The following is a 15,048-nucleotide window of genomic DNA, read 5'->3' as shown; positions in this document are numbered from 1 at the left end:
TACCACTCACCACCACCAGGGGGCACTTGAGGGCTCTATGAGAGCTTTTTCTTGGTTGTGGCAGTAGTTGGGAGTAACTACTCCCAACTACTATAAATTAGGAGGACAGCCTTCCAGGAGGCAGGGCCCCATATTATAGCTGCTTTTCTTTCCATGACCCGTATTACCCACCCCACCTGCTCTGGAGGCCACAAGACAAGAGGGTGGGGTGTGCTGAGGCAGGAAGCGGGGGCAAAGGGAAGGAGTGGGGTGGCCCCATGTGGATTGTTGTTTTAGCAGAAAGATTTCGAACATTCACAGAAGGGGAATGAATAGTATAATGAATCCAACACCACCTTCACCATTTATCAACATTTTGCCATTCTTGTTTCATCTATCGCCCTGCTTTGTCTTTTTTGAAAGCAAATCCCAGGTATTGTATCATTTTATCCATGCTTACTTCAGGATGTATCTCTAATGCATAAAGACCTTAAAAACAGAACTACGCCACACTGCCACTATTACACCTAACCAAATTAATAATCATTCCTTAATACTATCTAATACTGAATCAGTGTTCCGCTTTACTTTGCCTCAAAAATATCTCTTTATAATTGAGTTGTGAAAAATCAGAATCCAAACAGAGTCCGTGTGGTACAGCTGGCTGGGATGTCTTCTAAGTATCTTTTAGTCTATAATAATCTCCCTCCCTTTTTTTCCCCATATGCTGTTTATTTGTTGAAGAAACTGAGTCATTTGTCCTGTAGAATTTCTCCCATTGTGCATCTGGCTGATTGCATCCTGGTGGTGGCCCTTGAGGGGCTGGTGTGGGTGTCGGACACAAGTCCTCCCTGTGTCACTGTGAATGCATGAGTACCAGTGTCTACACCTGTATGTCTGCCTGTGGGAGGTTTTGACTCTGGGTCCACACATCTGTGTGTGGTAAGCCCAGGTGCTCATCCCTGTCTTGGAGATGGTATCTGTGTGCCCTGGACGGGGGTGTCCTTCCTATGTGGGTAGCCTGTGTGCATACTTTAATATTTGGTCAGACTGACTCCAAAGTTGGGCCTCTTAACCACAGTGGTCTACCACCATGAGTCTGTGACGACCACGCCCACACATGCACACTTCTGACAATACAGCCCTATCTGCCTTTAGGCCTGAGGCAGTAGCAACCCTCTTTCTTAAGGAGGCCAGCACCTAACACAGGGAGATCTGAGTTTAAAAAGCCTCCAGAAAAGAGATTTTGCCCCTCCCAAACACTTCCTCCTTCCCCCAAGGGTCTTCATGGCCCCTGCTACGCTCTTTGTGTCTACCCCCAGTCTACCTTCTGCCACGTGGGAGGGGGGCGTTGGTACCTCTCTGGTGGTCACTTGTGGGATGCCTGGCCACAGGGCATTTAGAGGTGACTGAGCAGGAACCCCACCGAGTCCACACCTGGACGCCTCTGTGGGGTCTCACCCAGCCCACTTGACCGGGAGACAAGGCAGCATATCCCCCAAGGCTGCTCTGCCCTGCAGAAAGGGGAAGAAAGGAACTCACATTTCAGAGACTGCTGACGTCTGTTACCTCAGCTATGAGCTTGGTAATATTAGTCCATTTTATAGCTAAAGAAACCGAGGTCCAGAGGGTGAGGTGTGATGGGCCCAGGTTGGTGACTGGGAAGGGGAATTGCTCCTTCTCAGCTTCAAAGCCCTTGCCATGCCAGGCCGCTTCCCAGACGAGGGGAGTGTGTTACATGCTGGGGAACAGCATGGCCGGAGGAAGAGAAGATGGGAATGAGCATGTCTTGGTGAGAATGGAATGAGCCATGGGAGCCCTTTCCACCCATCCCTCACTGCCAGAAGTCTTCCCTGTCTTGCATCCCGCACTGCACATGGTCCTAGCCCAATCCTTGGTATGGTGCTGACCCCTAGTGGCAGCAAAGGGCATGACAGGATCACCAGACCAAACAACTAGGGAGACTCGGAACCCCAACTCCCCCAACTGGAAGGATACTCAGAGAACAGTGTACATACACCGCCAAAGACCAGATGGGGAAACTGAGGCCCATAGGATAAAGGGATGCACCAAAGGTCACAAACCTAGTTAATGGCAGAGTCAGGCCTAGAACTAGGATTTTCTGATGTGTATGCTATAGGGTAACAGTTGTCATTTGTTAAGCACTTACTCTATATCAGGCAACGTGCTAGGGGCTTTTAATCCTTATAACAGTCTAGGAGATGGTCTTGTCATGTCTGTATAGATGAAGAAACCAGTCACCCCACTGAAACTCTGCCATGCTGTCTACCCTGTCCTCTCCCTTGGGGATCTCCACCTGGACTCAAGGTATAACCAGGAGGAAACTTGGCATTCAGCGCAGCCCAAGACTGCATAGAGGCAGAAGACTGTAAAAAAGCCCTCCACCCCCGACATTTATATACATCAACACTAACCATCCCTGCTTCTCTCTCCCCACCACCGAAAAAATCTATGAGGTAGGCATGATTTAACAGATGAGGAAACGGAGCTTCAGAGAAGCTGTGTGGATGCCCAGGGCTCCACAGCTACTGCTTAGAGGAGTGGAATTAGAACCGGGTCTACCCCAGCCTCCCAACGTGGAAGAGTTTCTGTGGGTCGGGGAGCAGTGCTTGAGCTAAAGCTTGGCTCTCCCTCACCACCACCTTCCTCCCCAGCTGGCCCCAGAGCACACGCTGATGTCCTTCAGGAAGGCCCTAGAGCAGAAGCTGTACGGACTCCAGGCTGACGTCACCATCAGGTAAGCGTGGGGCTTGGGAGGACAGCACCTCTTTTCCTCCTCGATGCAACCACACCCGGGTTTCTGCTGGAGACACGTCTGGTCCCGGAGTCTTAGAGATGGGAGAGCGGAGGCTTGGATTATCCACTGCAGGGCAGGCACCATGTTTATGCAAATAGATTTTGTGCCATACTCCAGGATATAAAATAGAGAAAAAAACAGACACCTGATTCAAGCAGGGTGGAGGTAGGGACCTGGAGTCCTGCCACAGATCCACTTAATGGAAAGACTAGCTCTGTACGGCTCAGCAAAATGGAGCGCAAACACTCTGATGAGTGGAATCAGCAAGGTGCAGAGTGATACGTTCACGGTGATGTCAATTATACTTTTAAAGACCACATAAAAGTGATCTATACAACTTCTACATGTAGATTGTAAGTATGCGTTTGTAAAAAGGGCAAGAAGTGTCCATACTGATCTGATAACATCATGTCTGAGAAGCGGAGGGGGGCAGGGTACTGAACAGGGGTACCACGGTGTGAGGATACCATTCCCATTGTAGACATTATAGAATTGTGTGTTTATCAAAGCTTTCTAGCAGGTGGTAGAAAAATGCCTTGAGGAGGGGTAGCACAGGTGCCTTTTACTGTTTCACGCTAAGGCACCTTATGGGGCTACTGGCAGCCCCAGCAGAGTGGGGTAGACCGGGATGATACCAGGGTGGAACTTGTCAAAGGGGCCTGCATTTGCACTCTTCTCATTATGGCATCACGTGGACTGGGTTCTAAGCCAGGTTCCACCACTTACTGGCTGGTAGGCCTTGAGTTTGATACTTCTGTCTCCAGCCTCAGTTTCCCTATTATTAAATGAGATAGCCTCTACCTCCCAGGGCTGCTGAGAGAATACGCTCAGCCCTCCCTCCTCAGCAGTGCCCACCCCCATCTGACCCTCAGAGAGAGCCGAGGGATTCACTTACTGCCCACTGACTTCCCTGTGCAGACGGGGAACCTGAGGCCCAAAGAGGGGCAGAGCGGGCCTGGGTCCCTAGGTGGGCTGGTGTAAGTGGGTGGGGAGGAGCGGGCGAGGGACCTGGGTGGGCAGTGACTCCGCAGCCCCACCCTCCCACAGCCTGGACGGCGTGCCCTTCCTCATGCACGACGCCACCCTGCGCCGCACCACCAACGTGGAGGAGGAATTCCCGGAGCTCGCCCACAGGCCCGCCTCCATGCTCAACTGGACCCTGCTGCAGAGGCTCAACGCTGGCCAGTGGTTCCTGAAGGTCTGGCAGCACCCGTCCCAGTCCTAGGCATGGAAAGCATGGTCAGGGACTCCATGGTGAGGGCCAGGGGCAGCCCTCAGCTCAGGTGACCTTCACATGCCGAGCTTCCTTGACTCACAGCCAGGCTGGTTGGCGGCCTCCTTGGGCTCCTGCCACTGCAGCCCAGCTGTCATGGTTGTCACTACTTGTTCTGGTTCTGCCTCCCCTACCAGAAAAAGTTGATTTTGATTATAATAGTTAATAGCTAAAATTGTTAACACTGTAAAACTCTAGAGGAAGTTGGTTCTCTGGTCTGAAGTGCTACTGAGAGAAAAACGGACTGGGGTCTGGGATATGTTCCAAGCAAATCATTCTTTTGGCAAGCAGACTGGGATAGAGAGGTTATGGTTGGGTTCTCCTAGAGGTCCCAAAGGGCCCCAGCCTTCAATGTGCCTGACTTGCACACACCAGCCGACACTGGCAGTTCGGTCGTCTCCAAGTTCCATAGCCAGGAAGGCATGTGGAGGCCCCATAGGACTGGTGAGACAAACATGTGTGTCCCTGTCTCTGCCAGACGGACCCCTTCTGGACAGCCAGTTCCCTGTCACCGTCCGACCACAGGGAGGCCCAAAACCAGTCCATCTGCAGCCTAATGGAACTCTTGGAGCTGGCCAAGGGCAATGCCACGTTGCTGCTCAACCTGCGTGACCCGCCGCGGGAGCACCCCTACCGCGGCAGCTTCCTCAACGTCACGCTGGAGGCCGTGCTGCACTCCGGCTTCCCCCAGCACCAGGTGAGGCCCTGCAGCCCAGCCCCACCCAGCTCTGTCCCCAAGGAGCTGAGCTCCGCCCAGCCCTGCCCCACCCGCAGGGAGACCAGGCCTGCCTGGAGTCCCGCTCACGCAGTAAACTCACCGTGTCCCCTCTCCAGACCTTAGGGTTCCACATTTGTGAAATGAGGGTAGCATGCCCCACGCCTCCCTGACAGGGTCATCATGGGGCCAAGAGGGAAATAAGAAAAGCGTTTAAAATGTACAAAAGAAAAAAAAAATGTACAAAGGGCAGGAGCAGGGCCAGATTCTTCGGAACATGGTACTTCCATGAAGTGTTACCTACGTGATACCTGGGGATCAGAAAAATACGATTCCAACTATGAGAGCACACAAGACGCTGGTGGCCACATGCACAGTAGCTGACATTTGGGGCCTTATCGGTCTTGTCCTGACTAGGGTCTGGAGGGGGATCTTCCTGAGGTGTTGCCAAAGCAATTCCCAGCCATGGCTGGGACCAAGTCATCCCCCGGAGGTGGTTACTACCTGAAAGCTTTCACTGCGTGCCAGGTCCCGCCTCTTTTAACCCCTCCAGGTGCTCCACGAGGGACAGACACCCTAACCCCATTGTATAGAAGGGAAATCAGAGGCAGCTCCTCTCCTGCTTGCAGGTCCTGTGGCTGCCTAACAGGCAGAGGCCCTTCGTGCAGAAGGTGGCTCCTGGCTTCCAGCAGACATCGGGCTCCAAGGAGGCAGCTGCCAGCCTGCGGAGAGGCCACATCCAGCGGCTGAACCTGCGCTACACTCAGGTGTCCCGCCAGGAGCTCAGGTGCCCACCCCATCCTGCCCAGGCTCACCCAGAGGACTGGACACACAGGCTCAGGGTTCAAAGAGGAGAGGTTGAGAACATCAGGCAGACCTGGGTTTGTATGTGAGCTTGGCCCTCTGAGAGCGGAGTTTCCTTCCTCCAGGGACAGTTTTGAGGACGGCATGAGGTTGTGAAGGGCCATGCTTTACAGGCTTCCCACACTGGCCAAAGGGCCGACCAGCCTCTGTCCCTGCCCCACAGGGACTATGCATCCTGGAACCTGAGCGTGAACCTCTACACAGTCAATGCCCCGTGGCTCTTCTCCCTGCTGTGGTGCGCAGGGGTCCCGTCTGTCACCTCTGACAACTCCCACACCTTATCCCAGGTGCCCTCCCCCCTCTGGATCATGGTGAGTTGGGGATTGTTGGGGGTCCAGGGAGCTGCCTATGGCTTCCAGGGCTGGGGGGCAGGCTCCACACCCGGGCTCCCTCTAGTGAGGTCTCAGGGGTGGGGGGAGCACCTGAGGGGACAGGCTTGAGGCATGAAGAAGATTCTCCTGACCTCTGGGCCTGTACCAAGGTCTGGGGGGTAGGAGGAACCTTGGCCTGAGCCACATGGGGAAAAACACCAAAGGCTCTAGACAAATAAACAACTACTTGGGTTTTGGGGGGGTTTGGAGATTATTGTTTTGTTTTAAAGGAAGGGAAGTCATTGGGAAAAGAGGGCAACGAGGCAAAAATAGGGAACATTAAAATCTTCTCAGAGATTACAGCCAATAAAACCAGCTTTCAGTTGGTTGACCGACTGAGCACCTGAAGACAGGCCTGTGTTCCAGTCCCAGCTCTGCCAACCAGGGGGCTTGGGGAGCCCTTGACCTCCCTCCTGTGCTCCCACTGCCACTTCCCTGAGGTCATGAAAGGCAGATGGAGGGTCTCATTATGGCTAAGATGATGCCGTGTCAGTGAATCAGATCTAGGTTTTGGGTGGTTAGCTCCATCCCCGCCCATTGTCTTTTAAAACCTCTGAGGGCTCAGCTCGGACTGAGATGAAATAACTGACTGGCAGCAGTAGCTATGAGCACACTCTGATTCAGGCCACAGGAACTGACCAACAGCAAAAAGTGCCCTAGCCCACCTCCACAGTTTACCTGAGATCAAGGGGGTGTGAGGCCTGGCTGTTCTGCAGGCTTCACCCTGCTGGGCCCCTCTCTATGGCCCCCTGGAGGGGAAGCTCCCACACTCCGCACCCTACAATGACATGTACTCTTACATGCACATGGATGCCACATACCTCTTCACATACCCACCTGCGCACCTGCTTGTCACGTCACACCCTCTCATTCATCTATCTGTCTTTCATATTTTGGTTCTTGCATTAAGCCCCTTTAAGCACATAAATCCTCTAGGTTTAAAACACACCACCTCTACAGTGAACACTGCACAGATCTCTTTTATCCTACACACACACCCCACCCCAAACCCCAGGCCCACTCCTACAAAATATAATCTCAAGCCCCCAAGCCCCCTCCAGGTCCTCCTCTGCCCCTCCCTGATGGTGACGTGCGATTCTCCTGCCCATGGGCCCTTGGTCTGGAGCCCTGGTCTGGACCAGCCGTGACTGGAAGCTGGTTGTGGGCCATCTGTCCACAGCCCCCGGACGAGTACTGTCTCATGTGGGTCACCGCCGACCTGATCTCCTTCATCCTGATCGTTGGCATCTTCGTGCTCCAGAAGTGAGTAGGCCCTGACCACCTTCCGCGGCCCTCCCTGCCTGAGACGGGCCAGCTCCCGCCCCCAGCCAGGTGAACGCCCTCCTGAGCCCTGGGCCGGGAGATGTCCTGGCCAGACCACCCTGTTCAGGGGAGAAGGAGGCCTCCCTGTGGCCCCCAGCCCGTCCCCCTCAGCCAGAGCCCAGTGGCTTCTGGAATGAGCACCCAGCTGGGAGCCCAGAGCCAAGCTGGGCCAGGATGTGCTGTGTAGACTCTTTGGTGAGTTTCAGCTCCAGGGGGGGCTCCTCTCTAGGCTTGTCTCCCTGCCTGTCACCCAGGGCACAGGTTTCCACAGCACTCGGGCCGGGCTCAGACCTCCCCACCCACCCTCCAGGACGACAGCTGGGGGTGGTGGTCACAGTGGGAGTGGGTGGGTCCTGGGGAGGTTTTAGGGCCAGGCGGGGCCCCAACCCAGCCATGAAGTAGCAGGCTGGGTTTTACTCTTGACTGATGTTCTCTCTCTGTCCCATACTGCTCTGATCCGGCGCATGTCCCTCCTCTCTCTCCCCCCTCCCCACTCTCTGCTGCACTCTGGCATCTCACAGCTATCACTTGATCAGGTAATTCTGGTGTGGTCCTCCTCTTGTTCCTCTCTCTCCCTCCTCGCCGCCCCCTCTCCACCTCCCTCTGAAAGGCTGCCTCCTGAGGAGCCCTAGGCCCAGGTCACCCTCCCATACACCTCCCCTGCCTGAAGCCGCCTTCCCATCCTTGCTCTCGTCCTCTCCCCTGCAGTCCTCCCTTCTCTCTCCCCACCTTGCCGTGTGTGTCCCTCTGCTCTCTCTCCCTCCCGCAGACAGGGAACCAGCATTTCCTTGCAGGTTGCTGACCTGGCCTCTCTCAGCACCAGAGCGTCTCCCTCTGGGGAGGGGCTCTGCTTGGGCCACCCCCCACAGCCTGGCACTTTGGGCAAGGCCTTCCCCAGTGCCCGGCGCACAGCCTACCAAGTTCTGTTTCTCCCTGCCACCTGTGGCCCTCCCACTCCCAGTTTGCCTTTCCCCTCGCTCACTCTGTTTATCTTTCTCTCCACCTCTCTTCTTTCTTTCACTTTCTGTCTCTGACTCCCACCCCACTGCTCTCCCCCCATGAGCACAGCCTCCCGTACTTTCCCCTGGGAAATACCCCCAGTGGTTGAGCTTCCTGTCCTAGATGTACCTCACTGCAGAGACACGGGCCTGACACTTTCCTCCTGCGTTTAACGTTAATTTCCAAGATGAGACCTTGGTCTTGGGGGTGCAAGTTCCCTTTGGTCAGGTGCCTTGGGCCCTCCTAGGTCAGTCATCTTCACTGACCAACTTCTAGGAGGAGGAACTCTGTGCTCACTGACTGTGGGACTGAGCCCAGCAAAGGGCCATTTGCCTGGTCCCTCCACCATCCTCTCAGTCGGCAGATGTCCACATGTGCTGGCTGGTGCTGTGCTGGGCCTTCTTCCCCAGGGTGCTCCACCGACACGCTGGGCCACTCAAGATACAGCCAGGGCAGCATCATCGTCTTCCTGGGGGGTCAGGCAAGGCCTGATGGAGGAGAGGACCCTGGGGGAGAAGTTCATTTCCCTGTGGTCCTCATTCTTCCATTCATTCACTCAATGATACTTAGAGCACCCACCACACAGCAGGCATTGGGCTTGGTGCCAGGCACGCAGCGATAAATAAGAGACCCTATTGCTGTTCTCAGGGATGCATAAGAGACCCTATTGCTGTTCTCAGGGATGCGTAGGGCGGCCAGCCCAGCCAGAGGTTGCCTTCCCCCCTGCCTCCTGCTTTCCCCTTGTCTGTCTGCTCTGTTCATCCACCTGTCTGCCTGTCCATCTGTCTGTCCATTTCTGCTGTGCTGATCCCATCTGGAAACAACTGATCTCCCGTGGAGTCTGGGCTCCCTCCACCCACTCCAGCAGGGCGTCGGGCCCTGGGGGGTTGGGTTTTTGTTTCCAAGCTGATCCCCACTTCCCTGAGTGGGGTTGGGGGTCCGGTGAGTCCTTCTGTTTAGGTTGCAGGAAGACTCTAAGTTCAGAGGCCAGGGATTTGGGGCTAGTTCAGAGGAACTGTAACAGCAAGAACTGTGCCCTGAGCCGGACGAAGGAACCCAAGTCCTCCCGGCTCTGCCTGGTCCCTGCACGCCCTATGCAGCCCCACCTCTCAGCCCATTCAGTTTTGCTCCCACCTTGCCCCAGCCATTAAAGGGGTAATGCTCCAGCCTGTCCCTCTCCACTAGGGAATATGCACCCCACTCTTCCAGGGCTGTTGGAACAGAGCAGCAGCAGGCCCCTCCCCAAGTCACTCCAGCACCCTTGCCTTGTGATGCCATGAAGACAAGCTCCCCGCTGTCTCCCCTCCCCTCCCTGCTTTCCTTCACTTCCTCTCTGGGGTTCCTCACTGGCTTCACTCAGCCTGGTCCTGATGATGGAGCTGTAGGCGACATCAGCTGGGACTCCCCAAGATTGGTTTGCACTCCAGGGTGGGTCGTCAGTCATGCCTGCTAAGCCCCCACCCCCAAATTTGTCCAGGTGTATAACTGGGGGCACCTGACACATACCTAACCAACCCCTAACCATCCTCCTGGGCAAGGGGAGCGGATCTAGGGGTCTGGAGGTAAGAGGGCTGGAGAGCCCTGGCTGACAGTCAGCAGACTGATTCAGGCCCCAGCTCTGCCCTACTCTGGGCCTCAGTTTCCCCGTCTGTACAGTCGGACAAGAGTCCTGCTGGTCTCTCAGGCCAAATCCAGAGAGTCTGTGGAAGTGGGAAGGATCCCTTCTCCAAGGAAAGGTGGGGAAAGACCTGATGCCCACGGGGCCATCTCTGCAGGTGGCGCCTGGGTGGCATACGGAGCTACAACCCCGAGCAGATCATGCTGAGTGCCGCGGTGCACCGGACCAGCCGGGACGTCAGCATCATGAAGGAGAAGCTCATCTTTTCAGGTGTGCAGCTCCGCAGACAGGTTGAGTCAGGCTCTGGGCTCTGTCCTCTGCACCCCACATGTGCAGACGGGTGTGTGTGCACACATTTCACACACAGCACATACAGGTAGGGACACGGCACAGACATAAGTATACCCACCTAGCTTCACGCTCACACTGGTACAGGGGCACACATACACACACACACACGGAAATGCATATCCGTCCACATGCAGCCCTCAACTCCAGGTCCTGTGGCTCAGTGTCAGCCCCAGGGGTAGTGGGCAAGGGTGACATGCAGGGGTGGGGGCAGGGCTGGAGGCCCATCCTGCCATGCTGGTTCATACACAGACCCCACAAACGTTGATTCCACCCCTGCTTGCTGCCTGTTGACATTCCCAGATTGATGGAGGAGGCAGCTGTATAAACAAATACATGGAAAGGTAGGTGTCACTGAGCTCTAATAGATGGGGGTGCTGAGCCAGAGTGGGGTACAAGGAGGAGAGAGGGGTTCAGAGTTCCCTGGGGCAGTGAGGAAGGCTTTGGGGCCCATTCTGTGAGGAGGTGATGTAGTTGAAATGGGAAGGAAGGGTAGGAGGGTGACGGGTTTGAGGTGAGGGCTGGGCGAGCAGAGGGAAGGAAGGGCATTCGAGGCAGGAACAGCATGTGTTCAGAGGTAGTGAGGGAGCACTCCTTGCCATGGCTCGAAGGCAGGGCCTCTGGCTGACTCACCCCAAGATGGCGCTGGGGAGGCACTTCGGCCTCAAGTGTGTGGTCAGGAGCTTGGGCTTTGTTCTGAAAGACGAGGAGGGTAACAGACAGATTTGTCTTTGTTACAGTGGGGCTGTAACAAAGTACCACAAACTGGGTGGCTTAAAAACAGATGTATTGTCTCACAGTTCTGAAAGCTAAGAGTCCATCATCGAGGTGTCAGCAGGGCTGTGAGGGAAAGATCTGGTCCTGGCCTCTCCCGTTGCCTTGTAGATGCATCTCTGTGTCCGAAGTTCCCCTCTTTACAAGGACACCAGTCATTCTGGATTAGGGCCCACTCTAATGACCTCATATTAACTAATTACATCTGCAATGACCTTATTTCCAAAGAGGGTCACATTCTGAAGTGCTGGGGTTTAGGACTTCACTATACGAATTTGGAGGGAACACAATTCAATCTCTCTCTTTTTTTCTTTTTTTGTTGGTGCCACAGGGCTTGTGGGATCTTAGTTCCCTGACCGGGGATCGAACCCGTGCCCCCCTGCAGTGGAAGTGCAGAGTCCTAAACACTGAACTGCTAGGGAATTCCCCACAATTCAGTCTCTAACGAGTGTGGAGGGTGGGTTAGAAGGGGAAGCTGGAGGCAAGGAAACCAATAATTCAGATGGGAATTGTGGGAATGGAAACAGGAGAGGAGAGATTTGAGAGATATTTAGAAGCCAGATGGACCTAGATTCAAATCCCAGCTTATCCCCCGAGCTGTGTGAACAAGAGCATATTACCTAACCTCCCTCACCATCAGACTCCTCCTCTGTAAAATGGGCTAGCTCCCCCTCACAGAGTACCTGTGAGGGTTAGTGCCACGCCTGGCCCAGACGGGTGCTTGGTAAATGCTGCCCGAGTGAACCAGAGCCCAGTGGGGGGTGCTTGTGGGTTTAGTGGGGCTGGCTCCAGCGACTGTGTGAACATCCACTCATTTATTCACTCTTTTATTTAGCCCTTCCTTCAACAGACGCATGCCAGGCCCTGTGTTAGGTGCTGAGGATACACAGATTCTTGCCTTTGGGGTACTTAATTCCTCCTACCCTCGCTCAAAAACCCTCCTTCTCCTGGGAGCCTTCCCTGAGCACCAAAGCGGGGTTGGAGGGCTTCCCCCGGCCTCCCACAGCTCTCTGGCAACACTGGGGAGCTCCTGGAAGGAGGAGTCCCCAGGCTCCTGTACTGTGCCTGGCCCAGGGAAGTCAGGAGGGGCGGGTAGCATGAATGGCAGGCAGGAAGCCAGCACTTCGGCCTGTCAGGTTCTGCACCTCCCTGACCCCTGCCTCTCTGTAGGGACAAAGGCCATTCATTCACCTAGCACCTTCTCATCACTGGCCCTGAAGAGTCGCCGCAGGCCTCACCTGCTGCCCACTCCTGGTTGAGAGGTCTTCTCCAGGAACCCTCAGCCCCACCAAGGTGCTCTGAGTCCCCTTGGGGTGTGCTTAGCTCCCCTCAGCAGACCTTTTCTAAGCCTCTGCTGTGTGTCCAGGACTGTACCAGCCACTGGGGACACTGATGCCCAGACCTCATCCCTGTCCTTGAAGTACTCCAGCCGATGGGGGCCATAGATGGTGACATTACAGGTGGGGCAGGGGGGAACAGGGTGGTCATGAGGAGGCCCCATCCCAGCCTGGGGGCAAAAACAGAAATGAGAAGAATTTAGCCAGATTTTAAGAAAAGGAAGTGTTATCGGGAGGTCATGCCCAGGAGACAGGCCAACATGTGCAAAGCCCTGAGGAGAGTAAAGCGTGCCAAGCTTAAGAGGGTGCAGATAGTTTTCTGTGGCTGGAAGGTGGAGCTCCAGGGAGAGGAGACTGAAGTGCGACCACAGTGTTTGCAGAGACTGAGAAGGGCCTTGAATGCCAAGCTCAATAGCATACCTGAAACCCGAGGTTTCATTCCTCCTAGTGGCTGACCAGGAGTGGCTCCAGGCCACCCTTTCCCACCGCATCTGCCAGCCATCTATCCACTCCTCTCCTCCCTGCACTCACATTCTGCCTCCTTCTGGCCCAACAGAGATCAGCGATGGCATGGAGGTCTCCGATGAGCTCTCTGTATGTTCAGACAACAGTTATGACACATACGCCAACAGCACCACCTCCCCTATGGGCCCCCAAGGGAGCGGCAGCCGCGCCACGACCCTCACAGACCGGAGTGGGCGTTAGCTGAAGACCCGTCTGTCCAGCCTGTACCTCATGTGGAGACAGGGGAAGCCCACAGAGCTGGAAGAAGCACGCTCTGGGAGCTGGCTCCACAGTCTCCTTGTTGGCTCCAGCCCCTCGTCAGCCTCTCAGATGACCCTGCGGGCCTGGGGCTCCTTTTTCTGGGAAGTTTGGGGCTCGGGACCTGGTCCACTCTCTGAGGCCCTCCCTTGCATCCTGACCGGGAAGCTTTGAAGGGTCACTGGGCCATGCCGTGCCCCCTGCGGCAGTGGAGGACGTGGAGCCTGCGTGTGCCCACGTGTGTCTGTCCTCCTGTCTGTGCTGTGAGGAAACCACCTTCTCTGTTTCTCCTGCCTCAAGGGCCTGCGCTAGGCCTCTGCCCCAGCACGTCTGCGCTTCCATCAGTCTCAAAGCACAAGGAAGCTTGGCCCAGGAGCAACGCCTGCTACAGTGGTGGAGACACTCCTCCCCTGCCAGCCTCCTGCTGCCGCTGGCCCTGCCCCAGGAGAGGGTCCGAGCCATATCCCCTAGGAGCAGCTGGAGGTGGCAAGAGCAGGCTCGGGACTGCCGGATCCACACCCAGGAGATCCACAGACTGACATGACCTCAGGTTCCCACGTCAGTGGCCAAGGGCAGGGGCCACCTGCGAAAAGTGTTATGGCATGGTCAGGGGTGGGTATGTGGCCAAGGAGGCCTTCAGCAGAGGAGCCTGAGGGGCCTCGGCCAAGATGATTAAAGCTGCCATCTTGACACTTGTCATATCTGAATTGTCAGTGGGAGGGTGGGGACAGAGCTTGCTGGGTTTGGAATTCGGGTCCCATGACTGAGGAAGAACCATTCTCAGAAATGAATGGGAGAGTGGCAGGGTGGTGGAGCCCCTCCCCTGCATCACATGGCACTGGGGCTTCCTTAACAGCACTGGGCTTGGGGGCAAGTGTCCCCATGTTGTGGTGGAGGAGACAGTCTTGCAGAGGTAAAGTGACCATCCGGAGCCACACAGCTTAGAACTGGCAGAGCCAGAATCCCACTCAGGCTGTGTGCCTTCCGTAACCAGCTGGGAATGGTAAGGCAGATGGGGAGGGCTCCCTGGTCCGATGTAGGACTGGGCAGTGGGACGAGCAGGTCCCTTCGTGGCCACATGGAGGCTTTCTGAGATCCCTGGCCTATGGAGGGACAGGCCCTCAGCCAGGAGTTGCCTCTCCCCCATGGGGGAGGTTCAGCTTTGAAGAGGCCCATTCCCATTCCTGGCACAGTGGGGCACCTGGGCTGAAAGCCAAAATACAGCCCCTGGGACCACAGATGCCCCTGTCTTTCAGTCCTTGGACCTCTGCCCTCTGCCCTCCATGAGAAGGGGTCTGTAAATCCCATCTTTGTCATAAAGTCTGCATGGTCTTGGGTGTGTCCTAGGGGAAAGGAGGGGGCTGAACCCCAGTTTCATCCTACATTAAATAAACATGGTGCTTCCTGGGAGCCAAGGGATGTGTCTCTTCTCCAAACAGGGGCCTTCTGAATAGAATTCTTGGGGTCTGGAGCCTTCAGGGAGGAAAGGAAAAGAAACCCCTCCTAATGCTGGAACCCAGACTGGGCCCCCCACATTAACCTCTAGGACTGCCCCGCTGGGAACTATCGGGGGACTCACCCTCCTTTCCCCCTTTCAAACATCTGCCAAGTGCTCCCTTCCTGGGGCAGAGGTCAGCTCCCGGCTCTCCCTGGGCATGAAGAAATGTACGTGAAACCTGGACTGTCCAGGCCAGCAGTGGGGCACACTGCCCTACCCAAATGCCCCAGTAACCTCCTCTCCAGTGTCTGGCAGGCCTGCCCAGGAAAACAGAACCAATCTTTCATGGTAGCCCCTCCCTGTCCAGTCAGTGCCCCTGGGTCCACTGGCTAGCATGTCCCAGGCTCCTGGCTGGCCACACTTGGGCAA

The 15,048-nt window shown here is 55.6% G+C and overlaps 1 protein-coding gene and 1 long non-coding RNA gene across 9 annotated transcripts in view; one reads left to right on the top strand and one right to left on the bottom strand.

The window, feature by feature from the left end:
• Nucleotides 1–12,978, bottom strand: part of LOC137230626 (uncharacterized) — a 40,006-nt gene extending 27,028 nt beyond the window's left edge. The window contains exon 1 of the long non-coding RNA XR_010946190.1: nt 10,942–12,978. This is a non-coding gene — a long non-coding RNA (uncharacterized lncRNA). The remainder of the gene's footprint in view (nt 1–10,941) is intronic.
• The window catches only part of GDPD5 (glycerophosphodiester phosphodiesterase domain containing 5), an 89,702-nt gene extending 76,578 nt beyond the window's left edge, over nt 1–13,124 (top strand). For 4 of the 8 annotated variants that reach the window (XM_067750378.1, XM_067750380.1, XM_067750376.1 and 1 more), the window contains 10 exons: nt 2,225–2,307; nt 2,655–2,737; nt 3,845–3,995; nt 4,549–4,767; nt 5,415–5,572; nt 5,813–5,960; nt 7,201–7,283; nt 7,865–7,879; nt 10,118–10,230; nt 12,976–13,124. In XM_067750378.1, the coding sequence (XP_067606479.1) occupies nt 2,225–2,307; nt 2,655–2,737; nt 3,845–3,995; nt 4,549–4,767; nt 5,415–5,572; nt 5,813–5,960; nt 7,201–7,283; nt 7,865–7,879; nt 10,118–10,230; nt 12,976–13,124 (1,202 nt within the window). The remainder of the gene's footprint in view (nt 1–2,224; nt 2,308–2,654; nt 2,738–3,844; nt 3,996–4,548; nt 4,768–5,414; nt 5,573–5,812; nt 5,961–7,200; nt 7,284–7,864; nt 7,880–10,117; nt 10,231–12,975) is intronic. The other 4 variants (XM_067750383.1, XM_067750381.1, XM_067750379.1 and 1 more) reach the window with 3 other exon arrangements.
• Nucleotides 13,125–15,048: the final 1,924 nt, after the last annotated feature.

The sequence above is a fragment of the Pseudorca crassidens genome, chromosome 9 (assembly GCF_039906515.1).
Source record: "Pseudorca crassidens isolate mPseCra1 chromosome 9, mPseCra1.hap1, whole genome shotgun sequence".
Lineage (NCBI taxonomy): Eukaryota > Metazoa > Chordata > Mammalia > Artiodactyla > Delphinidae > Pseudorca > Pseudorca crassidens.
This window is presented reverse-complemented; position numbering and strand designations above follow the sequence as displayed.